Raw genomic sequence first — 25,370 nt, forward strand, 5'->3', positions numbered from 1 at the left:
AGAGACCTTCGAGATTAGATTGGATATGAGGAAGAACTTCTTTACTGAGAGGGTTGTGAGGCATTGCAATGGGCTGCCCAGGGAAGTGGTGGAGTCACCATCCCTGGGGGTCTTTAAAAGACGCTCAGATGTTGAACTCAGCGATATGGTTTAGTGCAGGACTGGTTAGTGTTAGTGTTAGGTCAGAGGTTGGACTGGGTGATCTGGAGGTCTCTTCCAACCTAGACAATTCTGTGACTCTGCCCATCTGCTCTTTCTGACAGAAACATCTCCTCATTTCCAACCTAAACCTCCCCTGGCACAGCTCGAGGCCACCCCCTCTGATCCTATCACTATTTATCGGTGAGAAGTGGCCGACCCCACCTCCCATAGCCTCCCCTCAGGCAGCCGCAGAGCGCAGCAACCCCCCCTTCCTCTCCCCTCCCCTCCACCCCTCTGAGGGCCCGGCCAAGGGGCGAGGGGGCGGGGCCTGGTGGAGGGGGCGTGGCTTTATGAGACCCCGCCCCCTCTCCCTTGTGGAGGCCTCCCCTCCACGGACTTCCGGCCGCCACCGGAAGAGCCGCGGAGGACCCGGAAGCGCGGTGCCGGCTGCCCGCGGCCGCACGGTGACGGGGTGGGGACCGGGGCCGGGCCCGGGGGCTGGGACCGGGGGTGTCGGGGGGCGCCCCGGGTGGCGGAGCCCGCTGGGTGCCGCTCCGGGGAGCCGCAGGGCCGTGTGTTGGGCTCCCGGGGAGGGCTCCCCGCGCTCGGGGCCTTCCAGGCCGGGCCCGAGCCTCCCGTGGGGGCAGCGCGGGGCCGGCCCTGAGGTGCCTCAGGGGGGTGGGGGAGGGGCGGGGGGGTGCGCCCAGCCCTCGCTTCTGCCGTTTGGGGTGTTCACCCCAAAATTACACCAGCTACATAAAGGGTTCTCGCTGCTTTTCCAAGCTGTGCTGGTCTGGGGTGTTTTCGTTTCGGTTTTCTCACGAAAACATCGAGCCCTGAAGTGTTAGGTGGAGATGGAAGGCTTTGTTATCTGGCAATTCCCTTTTTTTTTATTACTATCTGAAGCTTTTTAAAAGGCACACCAGATCTCTTTCCAACAACTAAGGTTTGACTTAGAGTCAGTTTCAGAGCACTGATCAAAACGCTTCTGTGTCTACAAATGCTGTTGACAGCTGGAAGGTGGATCTCTGAGCACACGCAGGACACTGGCAGGGGCAGGCTGAGTCTTGTGAGCTCACGCTGTGTCCCTGATGTGGCTGAGTACAGAAGGAATCTGCCACGCAGGAACCAAAACTTTCCTTTTGGTAGGCTGTGGGCAGGCTGTCGTTTGGTTGCCTCTTCAGTTCGTGAGACAGGCTGCAGGCATTAAAACAGCCTGCCAGGCAGGCAGTTCCACACAGCTCTTCAGGAACCAGGTTTAAAGGTGAAGCTCCCATAAACCAGCTTGTTGTTGTCCCTGGGGATGTGTGTGGCCTCCCTGCTGGGGATGGAAGCACGGCACCGTTTCTTCCAAGGCATGTGCAGCTGGCTCTTGGGTGTTCCTTAAAGGTTTGGTATTAGGGTGGTTTGAAAATTGCTCTGTGCAGGCGTATTTCCAGCCGCCGTGTGTGTTATGGGGTGGGGGGGCTGTGACCTCTTTGGTTGACTGAGCTTGTAACACGCGTCCTGTACTGCTTTTGTTTTTCTGTTTGCCGTGGTCAGGAGGAAGTCAGCACGATGCCAGCCCTGCCCCTGGATGAACTCCAGCTGACAGAAAAGGATCCCAAGACGGGGAAGCTGAGAACGTTACCGGCACTGGTGAGCTGTGTTTTTCCTGAAAGCCAAACAAGGCCTTGAACTTTCATTGCTGTCATATATTGAGACCTGGGTAAAACTGGTCTTTGGCCCGGGTTATGGAGAAATTTGGACAGCTTTCCAGTTCAAGACACTGTTTTACTACGTTCAGGTAGTGAGTTTTCATTTAACCACCATCAAAACAAAAATTCTCAGCTGTGTTCAACACCAGCAATAAATGGTGTTGTCCTCAAACTCCTCATCCTTTCAAGGAGCAGCCTGATGAGCAATGGAAGCTGCTGCAGAGGAGAGAACACTGGGAGCTTTTGCAGGCTGCGTGCAGCGTAGCTCAGAGCCAGCAGAACTCTGTGCTTATTGAGTCCTCCCGCCCTCTGGCTTTGGGTTGGAACCACAGGGTGGAACTTGAAGTCTCTGCCTCGTGCTTGTGCCCAGCATGAGAGTGGCCTTCCCGTGCTGCCACATAGGAACATCCAAAGTCATGCACAAAATGACATCCACAGCTGGCCTTTTCTTCCAGAAATGTGGAGGAAGTTTCCCTCAGGAAGGGGAGGAGGAAGTTTCTTCTTTGTATACTGTGGTCATATTGGGGTGACTTTGTGGAACGTTGTGCGAGAAGTAGCTTGGAGGAAACAGAGAGGGCACAGACAGCATTTCATGGGCATGACATTAAGCTGCTGCTGTTTGTTTTGGAGGTGTGGGAGGGCTGCTTTGCAAGGCTTTCGGTTAATAGAGTGCAAGGAGCATCATCTGCTGAATTGCAGAGGTCTGAAAATATTGCCGAAAAGGAAGGACACAAAGCTGCTGATCTGCTGTCTTCAAAAATCAGAAAATTGGAAGTTGTCAGGGAACTGAGTGACAAATTGTATCCAAGTGGGGCTTTTGTGTCAGTTTCCAAAAACTCAGCGAGCAGCGCAGATGGTAACTGGGCATTCCTGTCGCTCGTTCCGTGGTTTTAATACCGTGTTTTGGCTTTCTGCAGCACCCAGAAATAAAAGCAGATCGGTCTTTTGTGCTATACAGACCGCCACCTGTTGTCAGAGATCCTGCCTTAGTGGAAGAATTCCTGGAGCGAGCGAAATTCATTGCAGATGACCTGGACTGGCTCCTGGCTTTGCCTCATGATAAGTTTTGGTGCCAGGTAATAATTGTTTGTGGATGCTGGAGGAAAAGTGTGAATGGTCTAGGGGCTGGCAAAAGGCACGGATTTTAAATCATCTTCATAAAGACTTCTGTATCCTCAGTATGTCCTTTATCAAGCATTTTAGTTACTGCACCTTAGATTGCAGATAAAGTAGCATTTCCCTGTAGGTTCTTCACTGTTGATTTGAAGAGTTTGATTGTGTTTCATGGATGGGTGAACCTGAAGTGTTTTGGCTTCTCAGTTTAACTGAGCTGCCCGCGAGTGCAGCCTCTGACTGTGCTGTTCCCTCCTTTCCCCTCTGCCTTCTGTGCAAGGTGATATTTGATGAGACACTTCAGAAGTGTCTGGATTCCTACCTGAGCCATGCTCCTCGCAAGTTTGATGTGTTGTTGGATTGCCATCCAGAGGTGAACGACATGCAGAAACGCCTCCATCGGAGCGTCTTCCTGACTTTCCTGAGAATGTCCACTCACAAGGAGTCCAAGGTAAACGTTTCCTTGCCTGACAGGCACTCCAGGCTGTGTAGCTTAGGAAAAAAGGCAACTGGAGAAATTAATTGTGATTCTTATTTGCATGTCCTAGCTGCATTCCTCTCCCTGTCTATTTTTATCAGTCTGCTGCTCTGTGTGGAGGTGATAACCACTCAGAGCTGAGGCATCTGAACTATGTGATGATTTCTTAGGAAGGAGATCCAGGCAAACAACTCTCTAATAGCAGGTTAGCGCCCTGTGGTGCTGCGATACGTTGGGGTGAGAGAAGAAAGAGCAAGCTGGCCTTTGTGGCTGCGTGGCATACAGGCTTTGCAGGCTGCCGGTGGCTGAGTATTCACTGCCTCGGTTCCCCTGTGCCGTGCAGCGTCACGTCATCTGTGCTAACGCTCGGCTCTGCTTGAACTTTCTCCATGTTTTGGACGCACAAATTGCTCTAAATTACTGTTTTCTTGGCATCATAATTGGGAGGCGTACTCATCCCTAATTGTGTGAGTGCGACTCCCATGAGCGGCCGTGGAATTTTCACAAGCCTTTGGGCAGGATGAGGCACCTTGTGTTGTGGCAATTACTCCCTTGATATCTTCCTTGGCTCACTTGGTGTTACTTGGCAGTGCGGTGATTCGTGTGATTATCACCGTGGTGACACTGGGACACGGAGGAAAGGTTTTGGGGTGGGAGTCGGAGCAGGGAGGGAGCAGGTGAAAGGAATGCTGGAGCCTGCAGCTGGCACCGCCTCAGCAGAAGTACTCGACACCTCTATGGTGTCTTTCATTCCGGGATCTGATTAAATCTTACCACCCCAGTGAGGCAGACAAGCATCTGAAACCATTTCATAGCTGAGTAGTTTGAAGAGAATGAATGGTCTGTTGTCATGCAGGCAGTCTGCAGCAGTTCTAGAAACTGAACCTAGCCAGCATAAAGCCCAGGCCTTCTGCTCTGGCAGGGAAAATGTGCACGCTGCCTTTCTCTGTGATGGAAAACGTTTGCCATCACAGGCAAATCTGTCTTCTGCAAATCACTGACTCCAAAATTGCGTTTTAGCTCACTTGCTTTCCAGTGTCACAGACAATGGAATTTTTGTTACCTAGAATTTGAAAAGAAATTCCTTGAGTGCGGTGAGTCTTGTATTGGACACAGATTTTAGCAGTCAGGTTACAGAGCTGCAGTTCCTAAGTTTCCTTCCTACTTCTTGTCACTGGTGCAGTCATCTTTGTTGCCTTGGTTCTTTTCCAGGATACCAATAACCTTGGGCTGGGATTTCACGTGGATTTTTTCAGTGTCCATGCCAGTTAAGCTCTTCCCATGCCTGGCTACTTATTCCTACTCCTGAGCAGAGCCTTTTTTGTGTCAGCCCAGCTGTTTATTTGGCCATGTAGTGAGATAGGACTGAGAACTGAACCAACCATAAACCAATTGCCTTTTGTTTTAATTTCTAGGTCGATTGCTTCAGTTCAGGGCACAGCTTAGCTGTGTAAGCAGAGGTGCAAGGCCAGCTGCATGGTGTGGTGGCAGTGACAGGCAGCTGGGAATGTGGGGATAGAAAGGTCTGCAGAAACTGGTGTAAACAGAGCTGCTGCCTCCTGTGAAGCAGAACCTTCAATGCACATCTTAGAGATGTTTTAACAAGAGCTGCGGCGTTATAATGACATTTGTAAAGTAAGATATGGAGTATCCTTTATGTGACTTTTTTTTCTTTGTAGGATCACTTCATCACTCCCTCAGTCTTTGGAGAAATTATTTACAACAATTTCCTGTTCGACATCCCTAAGATTCTGGATCTCTGCGTGCTCTTCGGAAAGGGAAATGGTCCCCTGCTCCAGAAGATGATCGGTTAGTTGAAAGCAAGGAACGGCTCATTGCGTTTAGGCTTTTGCTTGCCTAGAATGGCAGGCAACAAATGAGGTTTTATCCTAATGTCACTGCTCTGAAAACAACTAGAATACATGGTTGTTCTTAGCCGCAGCGTGAGGGGACTGTGAATACTCTGCAAAATCTGATAGTGTGGCTGTGCAGCTTACTGGTGGATGAAGTGGGAGAACTTGAAATTTCAATGCAGGCATTGATTTATGTAGTGCTTTCAAACTGCAAAGCACTTCAGAGCATTGCTTAAGCTGTGCTTATCCCGAGATATCTCAGCATCTGTAGAGTCACCCGCAGCAGCAAGTGCATATTAAGCAACAGCTCAGCTTTGGACGCTAGAATCCGGTAAAGAAGAGAGTGCGTGTTAGTTTAGCTTCTGGGTTTGTCCCATGCTCTCTTCCCAAGAGAGCTACTTGTGATCTTTAACATCCACCTGAGCGACAGGTGGAAGCGTACCTAACCTTGGATTAAGTGAGTCTTTGTTCCTAAATGCTAGCCCAATTTGTCTGCAGTTCATGCCATGAAATATTTTCCTTTCTTTGGTGGCTATTTCTGTCTTGTTTCCAAGTAAACTAGCACGAGAAGCACTAGATATCATGTGACACAGCCAAATTTCCAGACCAGAAAAGCTTAGAAGCTTAGACTTTTGAATCCCTTTGTCCTTTTTCACTAATTTTCACTCTAAATTTAGCTGTCAAGCCTCAGAGTTGGGAAGGAAGCATGACAAGATAGATAGTTCTCTTTCAGATGTGCAATATAAATTATCTGGGTATTAAAATATCCTTCAGAAGACTCAAGTGTGTGAAACCTCATTTGAATTTTACGTACCCTCTGGGGTGCGACGCAGTAATGCTGCATGTTAAGTGACCAATGATTTGTTCACCTGATTATTTGCTTTATATTGGCAAGAGTAATGGCGTGAGCAGTTCTGCAGTGTAATTCATAACTTGATAAACTTTAGGTTCTTCTCCAGGAATAAATTTTTTTGAAACCTGTCCCATAACTCTTACCCGTGCTCTGTCCTTGCTGGAGAACTCTGTTAATTTTCGTAGTCTGAACAGTAATTCACAGGAAAAGAGGCAGCCTCTATACTGCCTTGGTCAGGATTTATGGTGTGCCATTACTCAGTCGAGTATTTTGTAAAGGTAATGAAGTCCTGGTAATATAATAGCAGGTATTACTAAAGCCTCATTACCCTTAAGAAATATTCTACAGAACATTTTCCAGTGTATGCTGAACTGTTATCAGTAATTAAAAGTCAACTCCATTTGTTAAACAAAGGAGCTAGGAATGTTTAACGATAGTATTTGCATTATTCATCGATTCCGCCTGAGGCGTGAATCTTCTGACATCTCCTTTGCTCTGCTCTGCTGCGCATATTTTTGTTAGCAGCCCTCCAGTCTCGCTGAGGAGCTGATGGGACAGCTTTGTAGGAGCGGGCGCTGTGCATGAGTCGAGAAGTGAATCTGTGCCCAAGTCCTAAATGGGAGTTAGCCACATCTGGACGGGATGAGGGGTGTCAGTAGTAAAAGTCTGTCTTCTGGTGTAAATTTGCTTGTTGGCATGACTCTCTGAACTAATGGGAAGTCGTCTTCTTCACCCTCTCTTCCCAGAAAATATCTTCACTCAGCAGCCAAGTTACTTCGGTGACCTAGATGAAACCCTGCCCACTGTCCTCCAGGTACTGCTTCTTTGCTCAGCCCAGGGCCGAGCACACTGGCATAGTTTTGGGGATGGGGGGAGGGAGTGAATGTGGTCACAGGCAAGCAGAATGTATTTGTTCTAGCTCTCATTTGTATTTGTTATCTCATTTATGCTCAAGTGCTTCAAATAATATTTGAACCTTTACTGGAAACCATAACTTGATCACTAATTCCTGTTACCCTCCTTCAGCTCCAGGCCTTCTCTTGGCAGTTAATCTCAAGGAATTTTTGTTAGGCTTTTCAAACAGTAAATAACTGATCTTCCTGTCTCCCCTGAACGGGGAAGCATTAAAACTTAAAATAACACAGTGAGAGGTAGCTAAGGTTTGACGTAGTAGAAAGAGTTAGCATTAATGCTGCGAGTTCCTAGGAGCAAACAAAAATCTCTTGGAAGGGATTGCCTTACAAAAGTGCGTCTCAGATGTGTGGATGTGACAGCTCAAAGGTGTGCTGTTACTAATCCATTAAACTGCTGATGTGCTTACACTCCTTAATGAAAGGAGTTGATACCTGTGCGGGTTTTAGGAGAGTATGTGCCCAGTAGAATAGTAATATTAACCCCAAGTATGTAACTCGAGTACTTTTAGCCACCCGTTCACTTCTGGGAGGAGGCTTTGACAAGTCTCCAAAGGTACCAATGAAGAAGAGTTCAGAGAATCACAGAATGGTTGAGATTGGAAGAGAGTTGCTTTTAAATTGGTCCTACACCAGAGATTGTTAGAAATCCTGAACCTAATTCTGTCAGCTTTCTCACAGAGGCTTAATTTATAAACGAGAGCCACAAAATCTGTCCTGCTAACCTCAGAAGAGAGGGCAGGAATGCCTCTGAGCTCAGAAGCAGGAGGTGGTGGTAACTTCCAAGTTGTCCCACTGCTCCCTTGCAAGTCGGGCTAGTCCCGTTCTGGGTGACTTCACAGTGTTGGTCTTGGCAGACCTTGCTGGCTGATTTTTCTCACGTAGCTGAGGATTTGGGTTAGCTACAGTCCCTGTCTCAGCACCACCAACATGTAGAGCTGCAGTTGAATTACTTGCAACTCCCATGGAATTTCAGAAGTGGTGTGGCCCCTCCTGCAGCCTGCAAGAATCTGTTGCAGCTTTCATTGCACACAGCTCTGTGCTGTGTGGACAGTCACATATTGTATAGATGGTGGTAGAACTGGTGGTTAATAAGGTAAGGCATGTCCCACTGCTTTCCCCGGTCTTTTTTAACACCTTTATGCTCTCTTGTTCTAGGTGTTCAACAACATTTTGCGTAAGTGTGGCTTGCAATGTGAAGGAGCCTCTGCTGAGCCCCAGAAATTGGAAGAAAGAGTAAATGTGACTCCCGGGAACATGCCCCTCCAGGTGAGCTGTTGCTCCGTGCCCTTTACTGTTTGTGGTCCTGCAGACTGAACGGTCTGTGAAGCACTGAGACCACAGAGGGTCATTCTGTTCCCATGTAGCTCGTACAGCATGTCAGTGTGTCATTGTTTCTCTGCTTGTCATATGACTTGATGAGAAAGCCTTTCCACCATGAGTTTGTTGCTTTGATCATGCATTTCAAGCATATCCATCGTATCATGAGTTCTTTTTAAATGTGGCTTTTTTTTTTTTTCACTTAACCAGCTTATAAGCAGTGTAACAGCATCTGACAAATCTCTAAGTGATCCTGGTAGGGATCAAAATTGGTCTTTTCTTCAGAAATGTTTGTTTAGCAACAGTATACCTTAACTCTAGTTAATTAATAGTGTTTTTTTTTTGTTTGGTTGGTTGGTTTTTTTGTGCTGGCTGCTGACACAGGTCATATGGTCTGTCATGTGGGGGTTGTTACAGCTGTCCTGGGAATGCATCTTGCACTGAGGTGTACCACCGAAATCACCTCCTGCAATGTTGCTTTGCAGTCTTTTCAGCTAGATGGGGAATAATACTGCGTGTGGAGGATATATAGAGGGCAAAGCCGCTGTCCAGAACAGGAAGTGATGAAGATTCTTGTGATTTAACAGAATCTTTAACAAGAGCGAGCAGTCGGGATCGCGCTGTAGATCTTTAAAGGACAGAAGTTGTAGTAGAGGTGTTGTCTCTGTGCCTACAGACCCAATAACAAAGTGCTTATGGTTGATAGCAGGCTCTCTTCCTGCAATCAAAAAAAAAGGCTTGGCCTAAGCATGATGTGTCCCAGGTGGAGTGGGTTATACTGTGTTTTTAGGAAGCCTTGTGTGTTTTTTCTCTCTATAATTGTTCTTTCTCTCTCAGGATCTGAAGGATATTGTGCTGTACTTGTGTGACACTTGCACAACACTCTGGGCATTTCTTGATGTCTTCCCATTGGCCTGCCAGACCTTTCAAAAACACGACTTTTGCTACAGGTACATCTTGGGCTGCAGACAGAGCTTATTTTGGTGAAGTAAAAATACTGAATGTGCAGGAGTGTCCTGTCCCAGTGCCTTTATGGACAAGAGTGTACAGATTAAATGCAACTAAAGACTACTAGGTTCAGACCTGTGGGAATACACAGGCTCTTGGTAGATAACACAAAATATTATAGGGGTGCCTAGAATTTCTGTTAAATGTTCACCTTCATCGTATCCATGAGTGATCCTAGGGTCAGGCAACCATGACAATTTCAAAACCCAGCATGCTTTTGAAAGGAAAGAATGGGGAGGGACAAGCAGAAAAGCTCTGCGTATGAAAATGGTTTCCTGCCGTAGGACCTGAAACACAGGAAGTAGAAAGGCTTTTGGAGTAACAACAGTCCGTCCAGGTCTGAAAAGAAATATTTTTTTGTTGTTGTTATGTCTAAGTTTTATGCTAGAGAATATCACTGAGCTTTGGCAAAAGCTGAGTGCCTTGGAGAAGGTGACGAGCCAGCACTGTCACAGCTGGGCTGACAGCTAATTCCCTGCCCAGCTCTGGTTTGCAGCGATGGTGAGTCAGGATGGTCACAAGGACCAGACAGCAGAGTGTTCCCACAGAGGCTGCGAGTCCTTGAGTGACACTTTCCCAGCTTGCTCCGGGTTTTTAAGTCCCCTGATCACCTGGTGGATTCCCATCACTTTTTTTAGGACCAACTGAAATGCTAATTTATTCTCCTTAATTCCCTTGTTTTGCTTACTTGTGTGAACGAACACTTTTTCTTTTTACTTTTGCTTCCAATCCTGTTGCAAACCTCTGAAGTCTTGCAGCTGTCAGTGGTTTATGGACCGCAGGTTGAGTAATGCTGCTCCAGGGTGTGTAGGCTTCTATCCTCTGATGTTGTTGTCGAGTCAGTTATTGAAAGGAGAGCAGATTGGTGGGCTGTTGGTGGCTGAGTTGGCAAGCAGTGCTGCTTGCACGCTTGGTTACTCAGAGGAGGAAAGCCTTTTGCTTTTTATTCTGCTGTTGATGTCAGAGATGTGCTAAAATACTCTTGATCTCTGCAGTGGGACAGCAGCAACATTTTCATTACTTCTCAATATGGACTAGTCACCGGGTCTTTGGAGTATGGGGAGGGGAAACTGATCTGCGTGTCATATGTTTAGAGCCAGTCTGGGCCTGAATTGTTGGCACGTGCTAATTTATCTCCATGACTAAAAGTATCAACCAGCTTCTGCTGCATTTGCCTCAAGGATATTCATTTAATGTGTTTGGCACCTAATATGAAACGTGGATGTAATGTTCCCATGGAGGCCCTGCTCATCAGCTCAGCAGGCTTGGCTTTTGCGCAAAATGCTGTAAACCTTTTATTTTGTAACACCCAGCCACTCAGGAAGCAGCACTGGTTATTATTCTGTGAGGACACGCTTCTCCACATCTCTTGATGCTCTGTCCCTGAAGAAAAGGGTCTGAGTGGGCTGCCTGACACAAACCATGAAACCAGACCAGATAAACCTTTGTTTCCTCTCTGTCCATCCTACTGAAACATCCTCTTAGGCTTTCTGCATGTTGGATACCTTCATCTAAATGCTCACTCACAGCAGAGACAAATAGCAAGACCAATAAAACTTTGTTGGAAATCGCACCCTGTTTCATAACCAGTTTTTAGGTAGGGCCACAGGAATATTGGGGTGGGAGGGGTTGTCTTGGGACAGACTCAGCTCTTTGCAGACTGTGAATTTGTGCTTGAGATTTTTCTCAGCTGAGCAGGTTGGTTTTTCTATTTAGTAGCAGGATGCTTTTCAAATGCGTTTCTTCGCCTTTATTTTTAAAGATACGTTGATTGTTTCCTCAGGCTGCTGCTCTTTGTCTATTGTGTATTTGCTTACTTGTGTTTCAGGAAACAAATGGCAAAATGGGTAATGCCAATGAGGGCTGCTAGTGAGGAGTGAAATTAAGCGTTTGATTTGTTTTTTAGTGTTGCAAATGATTTTGGAAACCTCAGCTGATAGTTACTGTTTTGTTGCCTCTTTCTACAGATTAGCATCGTTTTATGAATTGGCCATTCCTGAGCTGGAGTCTGCAATTAAGAAGAGGCATTATGAGGATAACAGGTGAAAATGTCTGCGAAGACTTGCCTTTTCTTTTCAGTAAGACTCTCTCAGGGCTTAGTTAAAAACGTACTTCATGCTGCTTTGCCCACCTCTGCAAAGTCTTCCTATCTCTCTTTTTTTTTTTTTTAATGCTGCTTCAAAGAGCTCTGAAGAGGCAGCTCTTCTAATTCCAAATTTTCCTGGGCAGTGGGGTGACTAATGATTCTTTCACTGCTGTCTAAGAAGAAACTTGATGGGAGATGCATCCGAATTGTAACAAAGTGTGAAAATGGGAATGATATCTCTTTGTGTAGACTGGTCTCATTGCATTTCAAAGCACAGGCTGTGCTGATACAGTTGATACATCATGAGCCTGGCTGTCAGGGCAATTGGCGATTGAGACCAACTTTATTTAGAGCATGGATTTTTTGTAGTGAGTATGGAATGACTCTAATCTCTGATCCTTGCAGCAAATAAATGATTCAGCTAATGAAATCCCTTCTCTAGAGGGATAACTCTGGAGGAATGTTAAAGATTTGGATTTCTTGTGCTGACACCAACAATATGTTCTTTACTCTCTCTGAAGTGTTTTTGCTGATTTGTGGAGGAGAATTTCACATTCCAGAAAGAAAGTGATGGAAGCTTTTCACATCCTCATAAACCAAGTGTGTCTGCAGCCCATCTTAGAAAGCAGGTATCGGCGTTTGGTCTTCGTGATACTAGCCAGCTACTTGATTTTTTTCCTATTTTGCAAATAGTTAACTAATAAGTACTTCCTAGCTGTAGCTCTGTGAGTAATTTCAAAATGAAGGCAAGTATAACTACCCTTATTTTATAAATGAAAGAACTGAAATGACCCAAAACCATGCTGCAAATTTTGGGAGGGGACCAAGAACGTGGATCTTGATTGCAAGCCCAGTGCTCTACTGGGGAGATCCCTTTGCTTGTGCTCTTTACAGGTTTCATAGATTGCTGGCCTCCATGGCTCCCATTCTGCTTTTTCTTAGTAGTTAGTACTGACCCAATGCAAAGGGCGTTCTGTCCTGCTGCGAGGCTTGATGCATCAGCAGCAATGGAAGGTTTAGGCTTTATAACAGAAAGGTTGCAGCAGGAGCTTGCTTGGCATCTGTTCCTGCGTAGTGAGCACATATTTCCTGGGAGGTTCACTGGTGTAATCCCAAGACATATAATACAGTGCAATTGCAAAAGTGCTACACACCCTTTTCTGCTTATTGCAGGTCTGAGGCATCAAACAATGATTTGTGAAGTCTGTTGAGCCTTGTAATTGTAACTGTGATAATGCTTTAGATCTAACTGGCCAACATGTTTGCTGAAGCCATAAAAGAAGCTTGTTTCCATTTGACCCTTTGCATCAATGAAAGCCAAGAAGTGAACTGAAATCTTTTAAAATGGGATTTTGCCTTGATGTATGAGCGTTACTAGTTTGAGCAGAATGTGGAGATTGTGCAATGTGGTAGGCTTACCGCTGAGTTTTTCACTGTGTGCCATTGTTTCATGCAGCTGTGAGAATATTCAGCCTTTTATTGAAGAATTTCTACAGATCTTCACGTCAGTGCTTCAGGAAAGGAGGTGAGTCTGGCTTAAAAAAAGGCCCAAGGGGAGGGTCAGTTTGCCTTCTTCTTCCATTCTTTACACCAGAATTGCCCAAGACATTATTATGAGGAGTTACGATGCATTTGGGAGTTAGAAATCACCCTAACTAGCTGGGAGAGCTGCTGTGAGAGGATTTCCGACTGCGGTACAGACTTTATTGTAAAGACGAGGAGGATGTTGTGTGACGCTGAAGAATGTTATTCTTCACTCTCTTTAATCCTGACTTTCAAAGTGGAGGATAGCAATTTAGTCATTAGCTACCTTGACAAGCTAGGCTGTTATTACTAATCTGTGCTTTTCAGCTGGGGTGATCAGACCAGAAAGTTATTAAGTGCTAATGCTGAAGGTGCAAAGTAAATGGCAGAACAGGGAATTTGATCTTGTCCTCCTGGCACTGCTGTCATTCTGCTCACGTTCAAATCATAAACCGTATTTTCTCTATAATGCAGCACTGGCTCACGGCTCGAAGCATCGGAAGGAGCGTTACAGCTGGCTCTGATGGGTTACTGGGAAGTGTTGCTGCAGTGTAATGGGAGCAAAACCAGACAGGGCAGCACGTGCTGGAATTCCCGAGCGGGTGGGAGGCTGTACACGTTCTTGCTACCTGAGCAGTGAGGAGGCCAGAGTGGCATAGCAGGGATGCCAGGATGTGGCAGGTCTGCAGTTAATTAATTCTTTAGTTCAGCTGATTAAACTTGCCTCTGCATGTTTAGGTTTCTTCGTGACTATGATGAGCTGTTTCCCGTTGAAGATGATGTCAGTCTGCTTCAGCAGGCATCCTCCACACTGTATCCTTTTTTCTCACCACGTTTTGCAAACCTGGACACTCTTAGATTCTTCCATGGCAGTGGCATTTCCACTGTTGCTGCCTTTGGTTAAGCTGAATGACCAGCAACAAAGGATTGAAAAACCTTCTCTTAAAAAAAGAGAGGGGAGAATCACAGCATCACAGAATGGTGGATGTTGGAAGGGACCTCTGGAGGTCACCAGGTTCAACTCCACGTAGGCATGGGCTTGGGAATTACTGTAAAATGCATAGCTACTCCAAGGTGGGGTCTGAATATGAGCATCTAGAACGTGAGAAACTTCCTTAATGCTGTCTTCTTAGAGATGAAACCAGGACAGCCTATATCCTCCAAGCAGTGGAAAGTGCTTGGGAAGGTGTGGACAGGAAAAAAGCACAAGTCACTAAGGATCCAACATCACCAGCGGCATCTAATGGAGCATCAGCAATGGTGGAGAGCACTGCTGAGGACAGAGAAGAGCTTGGGGCTGCGTATGCCTCAGAGGATGAGGTGGGTAGAGCACCTCTCTGTCCTCACTTTGTCTGTGAAGAGAGGATTGGTTTGCTCAGCTTTTGGGGTTGCGTGAAATCTAACCTTTGCTAGATTTCTTACCTTTGCTAGATTTTGGTGCAGACGAAGTACAGCTACACCTGAATCCTGGCTTTATCTTTAAGTAAATTTCTTTGAAATCCCGTTGGTCTGGTTTTCCTGTTGCTGTGTGTTGTTCTTTTTTTTTTTTTCAAATAACACATTTCATCATTGCAGATCTTGTGCACGTTTTAAAAAAGGGGAATTTCATATGTTATCCGAGGAAAGGATTTACCAGAGTGTTCTTGCTGACTCAGGGACAGACAGAAGTGGTCGTGTGCCCAACTCCATCATAGACTTTGTACAGTATTAGCAACTTAGCTGCTTTCTCTTCTTTTGACTTCAGTCTTTGAATTCATTGTGTAAATCCTGATAACCAAGACCGCTCCTTTCTCTTTTTTAATGTGTATCTACCTTGCCCCAGCTGCTGCTGCTTTCCAGTAATGCCACCTATTCTGTTTGGTTTATGTAGTGTGCTGGTGCAGCTGCTGCCCCCCTTACCAAGGTGTCAGGGGTGGAGCTGGACTCCCTGATCTCTCAAGTCAAAGACCTGCTGCCAGACCTTGGTGAGGGCTTCATCCTGGCCTGCCTGGAAGAGTACAGTTACAACGCAGAGCAGGTGATCAACAACATACTTGAAGATAAGCTGGTGCCATCCTTGGAGAAGTTGGACCGAACGATGCGAAGGTGTGGGACAGGACTTTGGTGCTGTTTTAGTGCCTTTTGATTTTACACTGTGGTTATTATTTAATAGCCTTCCTTTTGAAGGTTAGACACCTGTAGCAGAAAAGTTCTAAGAAGTTGTATGTATTTTCTTGGGGTAGGTAGCTGCAGAGAGAGCTGCTCCTTGCCACGTGCCACTGACTTCCTACCCTCGTTGTGTCCTTACACAAGATGGGAACATTCACTGTTCAGCATTTCAGCACAGCAGATGCTGGGTCATGTTTTGTGATGGGAGATGAAAATACGTGTCCATTAAACTCTCAAATATTAAAATTCCGTTCTAGGGACATTGGCTTAGCCTGGGCTGAGCAATAGAATGCTGTTGTCTCCAAAAGTTATTTTGCTGCAGAGGACAAGGTTATAGATGTTCAGGTGCTAGCTCTCCTGCAGAAAAAGGCATCTTCAAAGGAACTAACAGAGGTGAAATTCAATCTGCAGGGCAAAATACAGTGTTTGAAAGGCTACTGTTCTGTGGATGAGGTTAAACCAGGGAGATTGTCAAAGGGTAGATAAAAATGGATCTGAATTGCCATTTCCAAACTTGCCAGGCTTTTGCTTGCTTCTCTGGGTTGTACATGAGATTGTAGGGTTTGTAACTGGCAGTGGAATTGAGTTGTTTTAGTTGTCTGCAGCTGCTAGCATGTGTTTGTGCTGCAACAGCAGTTTCTGACTAAGTGTCAGGATGTGAATGTGCTGTTTGCTCACATTTCATGGAGGAATAGGCAGACTGCCTCATTGTTGCATTAAAAAAGGAAAGCATCTTTATCAAAAAAGTGACGTAAAAAAAATCTGAGTTCTGCAACAATCTTCATGCTCTTAGAGTCGGATCTGCTGACTCTGGCACAAATGACGTGGGGTGGGTTTTTGGAAGGTTCTTTTTTTTTTCTGCTAGTACTGCAAAGCTTGCAGTTACAGAAGATAGAGCTGGATGTTTTTTCTTGCCTTCTGCATTTTGAAACAAAGCTGTCAGTTCCGTAGCAAATGTACAGTTCTGATCACTGCTGATTTTGGAAGTGAATACAGCAGCATTTTGGGATGCCCAGCTGAGCTAGCAGCACCAACACAATGAATGTAAAGACAATGGTTTTTTGACTTACAAACTGAACAAACGTAACCTGGAACTCTGAGACAAAATTAAAACGAAGCCACAGAGAGATAAATATCCCGAATTCAGCAGCAGGACACTATTGCAATGTTTGCCACTGTGTAATTCATCATATTTAGCGTTTGACTTTACTGAATTGCCGTTTTGAGACCAGTCTTTTAAGTAATTCATGCTCTTGAACAGCTCAACTTACCCTTTAATGAGCAAAATAATTTCCTTTTTGCCTTCTGTAAATTGCTTTTGGTTTCCCCACAAAGGTAACTTTCAAAAACGGTGTCTTTTATCTGAAACCAGTGCCATGTAGTGGTTGTGCACATACCACACTGCAGCAGTGAAACGAAGGGATTACAGTCTGTGTCCCAGTCAGTCAGCAGCACAGTGAGGATCATGGCATGCAGTGGATGCCTGTGAGAATGGTAGAGGATAAACCAAGGTCTTAGGAAGGAGAGCAGTTGGTTTTCCTCATCTTCACCTCTGTTTGCAATCTCTCTTTTAATTTATTTTACAGACAGCCAAAGCCAGACCCTACACCTCTACTCAATTCCCGCCATAATGTTTTCCAGAACGATGAGTTTGATATTTCCAGTAGGGATTCAGTGGACGTTTCTCGGATACAAAAAGGCAAGCGGTGAGTACTGTGCATTTTTAATTAACCCCGTCTGTCAGGAGGAATGAACCTACAGATTTGTTTCTGCAGGAAGTTGTTGGCAGGGCTAAGGCTTATCAAAAATGTTTCCCACTTGTTTGCTCTTTTTCTCTGGGAAAGTAAAATTGAATACTACCAGGGGTTGATTTCAGTTCAGTGTTTTTCCTAATTGCCTTTCCTCTGTACGCTGCTGGCAATTGCTCTGCCAAGCTCATTTGTAATGTTTTGTTCTCTTGGTCTTAATGTTAAACCTGCACTGAAGAACAAACCTGAAAAGCAACCATCTCTACTAGCCTGAGGTTGTGACTCAGAGATAACACAACGGTTTGTTTTAGATACAAGTGAAGTTCCAATATCCATCCACTTCCAAATCTGATAACGCTGGGGGGTTAGACTCCCTTTGTTCCTGCTGCTCTAAGCCCCGCAGAGAGGCATTTACCTCACTTTTTGCCTGGTTTGGCATTTTGTTCTGTGCCACACTCCCTGCCGATTTCCTCTTGGCTCCCGCTAGTGTCAGCCGTATCTCAATAATATGCTTGATTTGTTTCAGATTCTTTCTGAACTCTTTTTCCTCTAATCAGTTAAGTATGATCTTTATGTTGTTATGTACGAACAAGGAATCTAAATAAGAGTGGCTGCAGGCTGAGCCGCGTGACCCTGGGAGCTCCCAGTTAGTGCTTTGGTTACAAAGCTGCATCAAATATCGAGAGAAAACCGCTTTTGTCCCTACCTAAGTCCAGTCAAACAGTTCTTCAGCAGCAGCACTATAGTGACTAGGCAAGGAATTTATTTTTTTTCCTCTGAACAAGGTAAAGACTTTAGAAATGCCCATAGCTCAGAATTCCCAGGCACAATATTGTCTCTCCCTCCGCATTGTGTTGGCCAGCTCGGAGTGCAGGCAGACACCTCGTCTGCAGGAGTGTCGTGCACTGGTGTGCTTGGGTTTTTATTCCGCGTGGGTGGCTGCCGAGAGCGCTCCCTGGGTCAAGTTCAGCACCATGCACCCTATCTGTGGAATAACCCAGCGGGGAGCTCCCTCTGCAGATCACTCTCAGAGCTTCCTAAGTTGTAAGTCATCCCTCAGCTGGGTCGTGGGACCCTGTTCCCACGGCACTGCCCTCTGGCTGCTGCCAAGGAGGCCGTGTCTTCTCTCCAGGGGTAACACTACCCCTTGAGAAAGCTGACATCTCTTCTGCCATACTGTTACGTGACCTCTTACTGCTGCTGTTCCTGGCATTGCCTGGCATCCCTCAGGCTATGTCTTCATTTCAAAGCCATTCTTAAACAGAGAGAACTCTGCACAGGACTCCAGACTCCTCATTATTTATGCTTTGAATGGTTCTTAAAACCTGAAGGTAACTAGCTGAGATCATCAATGTGTGCCCTACACCTAAAGAGTAAGCTCTGGTACCTTGCTCGCTGGGATTTAACATTCAAAACTCCATAAATATGAGGAGTGTGTCCTTTCAGCACTGAAAGTGCAACTTTTTCAGTAGACGTCTTTGTTCTACAAGCAAGAAACCCAGGTGTCTGGGTAACAGAGTTTTCCTAACACAGTTTGAGACCTGTGCACAACTCTGATTGTATTTATCTATCCGTATTGTTCTCCTTAAAACTGTTTCCTCTCCAAATTCTGCTTCTGTTCAGAGTGCTGCTGCTGCTACGCATGGTGTTGCAACAGTGCTTAAAGAGCCAGAGCAGGTTGGGCCCCGTTGCGCTAGCTGCTGTGTGGATAAGTGTGAGCAGTTTGGGGCAGGGACTGTTAATAAAGGAGAAAGCCACACCAGGATGAGGAGAAGAACAGGCATGAGGAAATGAATATAATAGTGTCTACGTGATGCTTTGCTGATCTGGAAGGGTGATCACGGCTGTTTCTGCATGTCCAGCTGTAATCACCAGGTGAATCTGTCTCTTGAAGTCAGAGCATGTCTCGAACACCAGAAAAAAAAAATTCCCACTGTTTTTCCTGGAATTGCTGCCTGAAACATTTCATTGCAGCTTTGCTGCAGTCATCAGACCAGCTCAGCAGGAAACAATTATTGAATGTTTAGTTCAGTCTCATGCTGAATACCAACACGAGATGTTATCCCCGCCTAGGTATGTGTGAACTAACCACATGCTCTGTAGGGCATTTTGCAGTTAAATTTCAGGCATTTAACTATGAGTCATGGGAGAGAAGGGAGGCAATATATCTATAATGTTACTGTATCTTGAGGTTCTTAAGAAAAATCAGGCTTCTTGGATCGCTTCCCCAGTTCTTGCTAGAATATCACACAGGTCTACCCATTCTTGATTCACAAAAGGTTTGCTTTGGAAAGATTCTTTCTCTGGTAATATCCGGATTCCAAATAGATCGCTGATGCATGTTCCTCCTAAACTTTGGGGGCTGCAAACTGTCCTGTGAATACTTGAACATGGATTTCCTATTGCTTTGCTATAATTGTGTGCATGGTTGGTCTGAAAAACAGGACTTCAAAGAGCTTCCTTGTGCAGCTTGAGACGTAGCATCTCAGTGGCTGTTCTTCAACATTTCTGCCAAAACTTCTGTTTCTTGGTCTTTGATTCTTTAAAATGACTACTGCTTACTTGCCTTCTAAACATTAAAAAAAATTATACATGCTATGCCTTGATATGTTAGATCAGCAGCACAGATCCACTGTTTTGTTTTTCTCTTCGTTGTGCTAATCCTTACTTGCCGCAGAGGTATTTTTGGGGGGTCTTCCCATCTACGTTCATATTTTGCAACCCATATTTTGTAAGCTGAGGTTCTAGGCTATGGGAACAGGTATGGCCGTGCAGCTCTGGTCTGCAGTGTGTAGCTAAGCATGCTGCTGCAGTGAGACAGTACTGCAGCGTGGTGTTAGAGGGCACTCTGGGCCTCGCAGGGCTGTGTCCTAACCCTAACAGTCTGCCATTCAAGATTCCTGTGAATTCTTGTGTTATTTGGGTCTTGGCCAAAATTCAGCTCGAGTATAATTGCACTTGGCCTTCTGTTAAACCTTCCCTTCTGTCCCAGCTGACCGTGGCAGTCTCCAATTCCTGTTCCTATCTACTGTGTAATCTTGCTGGGCTTCTGTTTAAAAAATGACTTTGTTCCAAGCCAGGAGTGGCTGACTTTAGAAGCCCAACCAGTCCTGGTACAAATCAGAGGGGGAATAGGAAGGCTGAAGTGGTGCTTGCGAAGTTTGGGGTGGGTCTTGTATTGCTTCAGCTTCTACTTAATAGCAGGAGAAAAAGTAACTTACAGAGATCTTGACGCTGCCTTTTTGTCTGCCCCTTCCTTTCCACGCTGTGGAGTGCAGCAGGGAGAAGGAGACGACCAGGAGTTTGCTGAACGACAAGCGCCTGATCGCTGAGCAGAAGGAGCGCTACAGCCAGTACAGCGTGGTCGTGGAAGAGGTTCCTGTGCAGCCAGGGGAAGCTCAGCTCTACAGGGAGGACTATGAGGACGAGTATGATGACACTTACGATGGAAACCAAGTGGGGGCAAATGATGCTGACTCAGATGATGAGCTGATCAGCAGGAGGTAGGTGCTGGGGCTTCAGTGTGTACAAAATTGATAGGAATTTCCTTTTTTTGTTGCTTATGCTTTCTCTGTCATGTGTGAGGAGGGATATTGGGTCTCTCCTTCTCCCTTGTTGGTAGGGAGCTGTTCTGTAGCGTGCACCCAGGAAGTTACCAAGCTCCCACGTTCTGTGTCTGCAGGATTTGGCCATCACCTCTGCTCTGCATCCAGATCTAAGAGGGGACTTTGACATTGTGTTGGAACTTGCACTCAGCAGTGCTTCTGTTTATAGGATAACTGCCCTGCAGCAGGGGGGAAATGGGCTCTCTGGGATGATGACTGAGTGTAGCTGGGCAGCGTAAAGTAAAATGGCTGGTTAGCAAAGCAAAAGCTTGAAATTTCGGAAATGGAACAAGTGGAGTTTTACTCTGTGCCAGTCCCCTCTGGCTTCTCGTGCTGCCTGCTGGAATTCAGCCTGCGACAGACTGCACAGCTCTCTGCACAGCGCCTGGCAGCTGGAGGCAATCAGCTTTTAGTGAGCAAAGGGTTAGTTTGGCATGGGTCTTGTAGAATATTTGTTTTAGAAATATGAGCTAGAGGTAGAAAAGACATTTTACAAGCTGGTTTAGTGTTTCTGAAGGTGACCTTTTAAATTTTGGTGTGTTACGAGTATGTCACTATTTCCAGCCTAAAGCCAAAATGCATCTGGCAGCCGATTTGGTTCCTTCTGCCTTTTTTTTTTTTCTCCTAAAGCAGGTTGAAACCAATTCACATCCTTTTTGTGGTTTGCCTTTAATGGTGTGGTCCTCAAGTCTTCTCCTGTCTTTCAGGTGCTCAGTGCTCTCTGCTTCTAGAGAGGCAGCAGGAACAATTATTGGATGTTATTGCTGAAAATTAGAGCTATAGGTTTGAAGGAACAGAAACTCATTTAGTTCTACGTTTATTTCTTTGACAGTGGACTGGTGGATTTGAATCCCAATAGAATTTAAATAAATAAAAATAAAGCCACACACATCAAAGAAGAGCTATAGGCACGTGCTGGATTTCCACTCACCCCCCTGCAGGCCCTTTGTGCTGCTTTGCATGTTCAGGGTGATTCATAAAGCCTGATGGATCTCTCCAAGCATTTCCCCCTGTGTGAAACTGGGGCACAGCAGTGGAACTGGGGCTCTGGATAACCACCAGCCAGCCCTAGTGGTTTCAGAGCACAAAGCTTTCTGAGCATTAACGTGTTTCTGGCTGTTTGAGCTTGAGGTCTGAGGGTTTGCCTTGCTACAATAGATGCTCCCTAAACGATGAGCTAAAGCAAAGTACAAGTCCACTGCTCCTTACTAATGCTTTGTGGGGTGTGTGGCTCCCCTTCTCCCAAAGGAAGCAGCCATTTCCCTGGAGAAATTCCTTGTGAGGTTTCAGGGTTTTTCTTTTTTTTTTAAAAAAAAAAAACTAGTGTTTTATGTGTGTTAATTGCCCATAGTAAATATTAGCTACTGAATCTTTTTTTCTCCAGAAAAAGAGGCAAGTCCATGAAACTTGTGTATCGTGTTTCTGAAAGCAATGCTGTGAAATGAAAAGGGCGTGCTGTGCTGTTCAGCGAAACCCTCGTGGCTGTGCTCTCTTCATTGTTTGCTGTGTGTGTCTTAATTCTCAGGCCATTCACAACTCCTCAAGTCTTGAGACCAAAAGGACAGGAGGAAGGACAGGAAGATGAGGAAGAGGATGAAGAGGAAGAGGAAGAAGCTGAAAAGGAAAGACCAAAGGTGACATTTAGCTTGCTGTTGGAATTGTATTAAGGTTCATCTTACGTCTTACCAGCTTCACCTGTTAATGTTTGCCAGAGATGATGGGAATTGATTTCCTCTTTCAGAGAGGGAATCTTTTAATGTTAGCACGGAGACTGAGCTGCTTTCCAGAGAGGCTACTTCTGTGGTGTGCTGGACTGTGAAATGTCCCCTGAGTACAGCTATCTACAGCTTCCTAGGCTAGCCTTACTGGAGTGATGACACTTACTCCGTGGAGAGGTTTAATCTCCTTTATTCTGTAGACAGACGATGCCAGCAGAATGGTGTCAGGGTCACTGAGGCTCTGTTGTCATGGATATCCTGGAGATGGGGGTGTTAGTGGTGTAGCTGGCAGAGGTAGGATGTGGGAAGAAGTCTGAGGTTTTCTGCCAGGTTTTGTGTTTAGTGTCACTGACAGCAACCCTGTGGGTTCTGCCATATAATGAATAATGAATCCTCTGTCCCGTGGTCTGACAGAACTGCTCCTGCTCTCGCTCTGAGAGTGATGCTGGTGAGTTTACCCCAGCACTGACCTCTTTCCTTCCTCCCCACGGTAGGACCACTTCGTGCAGGACCCAGCTGTGCTGCGGGAGAGAGCTGAAGCCAGGCGGCTGGCTTTTCTTGCGAGGAAGGGGGGGTAAGTGAACATCTCCCTCTGTGGGGTGTGAAACCACAACTCTGCTGGCATTAGTGAATATCTTGCTGCTGACTTGAGTGGTTGAGGAGCCGTACCTGTTCCTTAGCATTCCTGTCTTCAGGATCACCACCATGCTGGTGGTAACGTCCTTGCCCAGCTTTTACTTCCCTGCTGGTTGTGCTATCTCATCAAATGGGGTGGCACATCCCTTTAACGTAATCGGCATAACCCCGTGCAAGATTGGATCTTGGAAAGCACGGCTTCCCGGAGCCTGAACAGCTCCCGCAGGGATTTCAGGGCAGTGTAATCACTGACAACCTCAGAGCATAAAAGGGTGGAGTCACTGCGTGGCTGACGCTGAGACTCGGCCACTGCAGAAACCCTGCAGAGCTGAGGTGAGCCACGGCTCGGGGGCTGACGGCTCAGCTCCTCGCTCCCAAGTCTGTTCTTAAATGATGCATTTCATTCTTCATGCATACAGTGTGCTTGTTGTAATGTCCTTCTCCCCGTGCACTGCAGGCACAAGCACGACAGCTCTGCTGTTGTTGGGAACGTGAAGGGGCACGGGCAGAACCGGGAAACGGTGCAGGAACGAAGGAAGAAGGAAGCAAATAAAAGCACAAGAGCTAATCACAATCGGCGAGTCATGGCTGACAGAAAGCGGAATAAAGGCATGATTCCTTCCTGAAGGACTTCCCCAGGTGTTGCATCATCCCCAGTCCTCTGCTTTGGAGGCAGTTGTGCTCCGTTCCCCTGGCCCTCCCTTAGCTCAGGGGACTGGATGTCGTGCTCCAATACCTGGCACTTCAGCTCGATGCGGAATTGCACACCCTGTGGGAGGGCTGCACGTCTTGGAGAGGAGCTGCCCGCCCCCAGGCACACCCTGTGGCTGATTTCTGCTCTGTGGAGGGGGGTGCGTGACAGCGGGCTGCACCCTGCTGTGTGGGGCAGGCTGCACCAGCCGTTGGTTTCCTTTTGTACTATTTATAATTCGCAGAGGTTTATTTTCATACTGGCTCCTCCCGCCCTCGCTGCAACCCGAGGGGGCTTCCAGGCCACGTGGCTGGCTGCCCAAAGGGCAGCTCTGTGGCTTGTGGCAAGGCTTCCCCAGAGCAGCCCGTACAGCTCCCCAAAATGCCTTATCCTGCAGTAAAGCATGAAGGCTGGCAGGAAAGCGCTCGGGCTCTTGCCGTTGCTGACACCCGGGAGTTCAGGTGAATAAGGCTCTCTCATAAATTTCTGTCCCTCGAGTGAGGTGTGTGAAAACAGAACACGCGAATAAATGATTTAAATCTCGTAGTTGGTGTTTTAGGCTCTCACGAACTGTATCGGTCCTTAAGGAACGTCGCTACTGCGCTGCCTCTGCGGGCGATGGAATTCACTTGCTGCTTTGTGTTGGTTCAGTTAAATGAGCTCTGGCCGCTGAGACTCGAGGTGCTTGAAAATCAGGATCACGGCATCCTGTGTCAGCTACCAGCAGTGTGGAAATGGGAGTTGAAGATAGCAGGGTCAGAGTCCCCGGGGAGCTGCCTCCTGATAACTGCTTGTCACGCTCCGTGGAGCAGAACTGCCCCGCTCATCCCGTTTGCTGTTTGGAAGGCTGGGAGCCATTAGAAAATAGTGCTTTCTCGTTGCTGAAAGGGCTTTCCCTGAGGACTCTCTTTTGTGATGGAGTTGCTCCCTGCGCAGGGACACCAGCAAGTCCCTCAGCTGGCTCTGTAACTTCTCGGTAAGGTGCTTGAATGCCAAGGCATTGGCTGCTACACTGTGCCTAGGCGAGCCTGGAATCCCAGCAGCTGGTGGAAAGCTGCTCCAATCGCTCTTGTCACAGAGTGTGTGTCTTTTTGGAGCGTGCTCATCCTCATGGAGACCAACTTCCAGATAAACCATTTTATTTTTGTTTGGTTAATGTGATCCAGAAACCCCCTCCCCACCACCGCGCTGTGTTTTTTCTGGTGATGAAGCTGCCTGTGGTCATCCCCATGCTGAATAAACTACCCCAGGGCTCTGTGGTGTTACAGCTCCTGGTCCAGGGTCACTCCAGTGCTGTCCTCTCCCTTCCCAGCGCCGCAGTAGCACTGGAGGCACCTACGTTGGTTGCTGCCTCGTTTTACACAGAGGGCGGGGACCCCAGGGCTGGACAGTTCCCTGCTGCTGCCAAACAAGGTTGTGCCGGGCTGTTTCCAGAAGCGTAGCAACGGCTGTCACTATTATGCAAATCGGGTGAAGTCCTAAATGCTGCGGGGACGAGGTTTTCCTCTGCGCATCAGTACTGCCCCAACCTCAGATCAACAAGGCGCGGGAGAAAGTGGATTTCTGAGAAGCTGCTGAATGTAATTCCCTGTCAAGGGAAATTACCTGCTGGGATAACTAACTCTCTTTTCTTTTATAGCTACTGTTCTCTGGACTAATAGCTTCATTTATTCCTTGCCAGTCTGGTACGATGCAGTTTTCCCCTTCCTAATACTGCATTCAGCCTTAGTTCTGGCTTCTAAGAAGCTGCAAATCTCTATCACCTGCTCAGCATAGCGTGAAGCCATCAGCGCTGCAGACAGGCCTCGTAGTAAAGCAGCGCTCCTTTATGGGCTGAAAT

The 25,370-nt window shown here is 46.6% G+C and overlaps 1 protein-coding gene across 3 annotated transcripts; it reads left to right on the forward strand.

Annotated features, from left to right (window-relative positions):
• Positions 1–472: 472 nt before the first annotated feature.
• Positions 473–24,076, forward strand: ASCC2 (activating signal cointegrator 1 complex subunit 2). Of its 3 annotated transcripts, none has more exons than XM_068653554.1 (19): positions 473–605; positions 1,684–1,779; positions 2,756–2,914; positions 3,232–3,402; positions 5,109–5,238; positions 6,882–6,949; positions 8,205–8,315; positions 9,204–9,316; positions 11,342–11,416; positions 11,982–12,089; positions 12,917–12,985; positions 13,723–13,797; positions 14,118–14,304; positions 14,855–15,069; positions 16,719–16,838; positions 20,159–20,383; positions 22,011–22,119; positions 22,698–22,777; positions 23,297–24,076. In XM_068653554.1, the coding sequence occupies exons 1-19, from the start codon at positions 492–494 to the stop codon at positions 23,463–23,465; spliced, it is 2,394 nt and encodes a 797-aa protein (XP_068509655.1). In that variant the 5' UTR covers positions 473–491; the 3' UTR covers positions 23,466–24,076. The 3 variants fall into 3 exon arrangements, with proteins under 3 accessions (XP_068509655.1, XP_068509657.1, XP_068509656.1); XM_068653556.1 differs by lacking the exon at positions 473–605 and adding an exon at positions 664–806; XM_068653555.1 differs by lacking the exon at positions 473–605 and adding an exon at positions 835–1,405.
• Positions 24,077–25,370: the final 1,294 nt, after the last annotated feature.

The sequence above is a fragment of the Anas acuta genome, chromosome 17, assembly GCF_963932015.1.
Source record: "Anas acuta chromosome 17, bAnaAcu1.1, whole genome shotgun sequence".
NCBI lineage: Eukaryota > Metazoa > Chordata > Aves > Anseriformes > Anatidae > Anas > Anas acuta.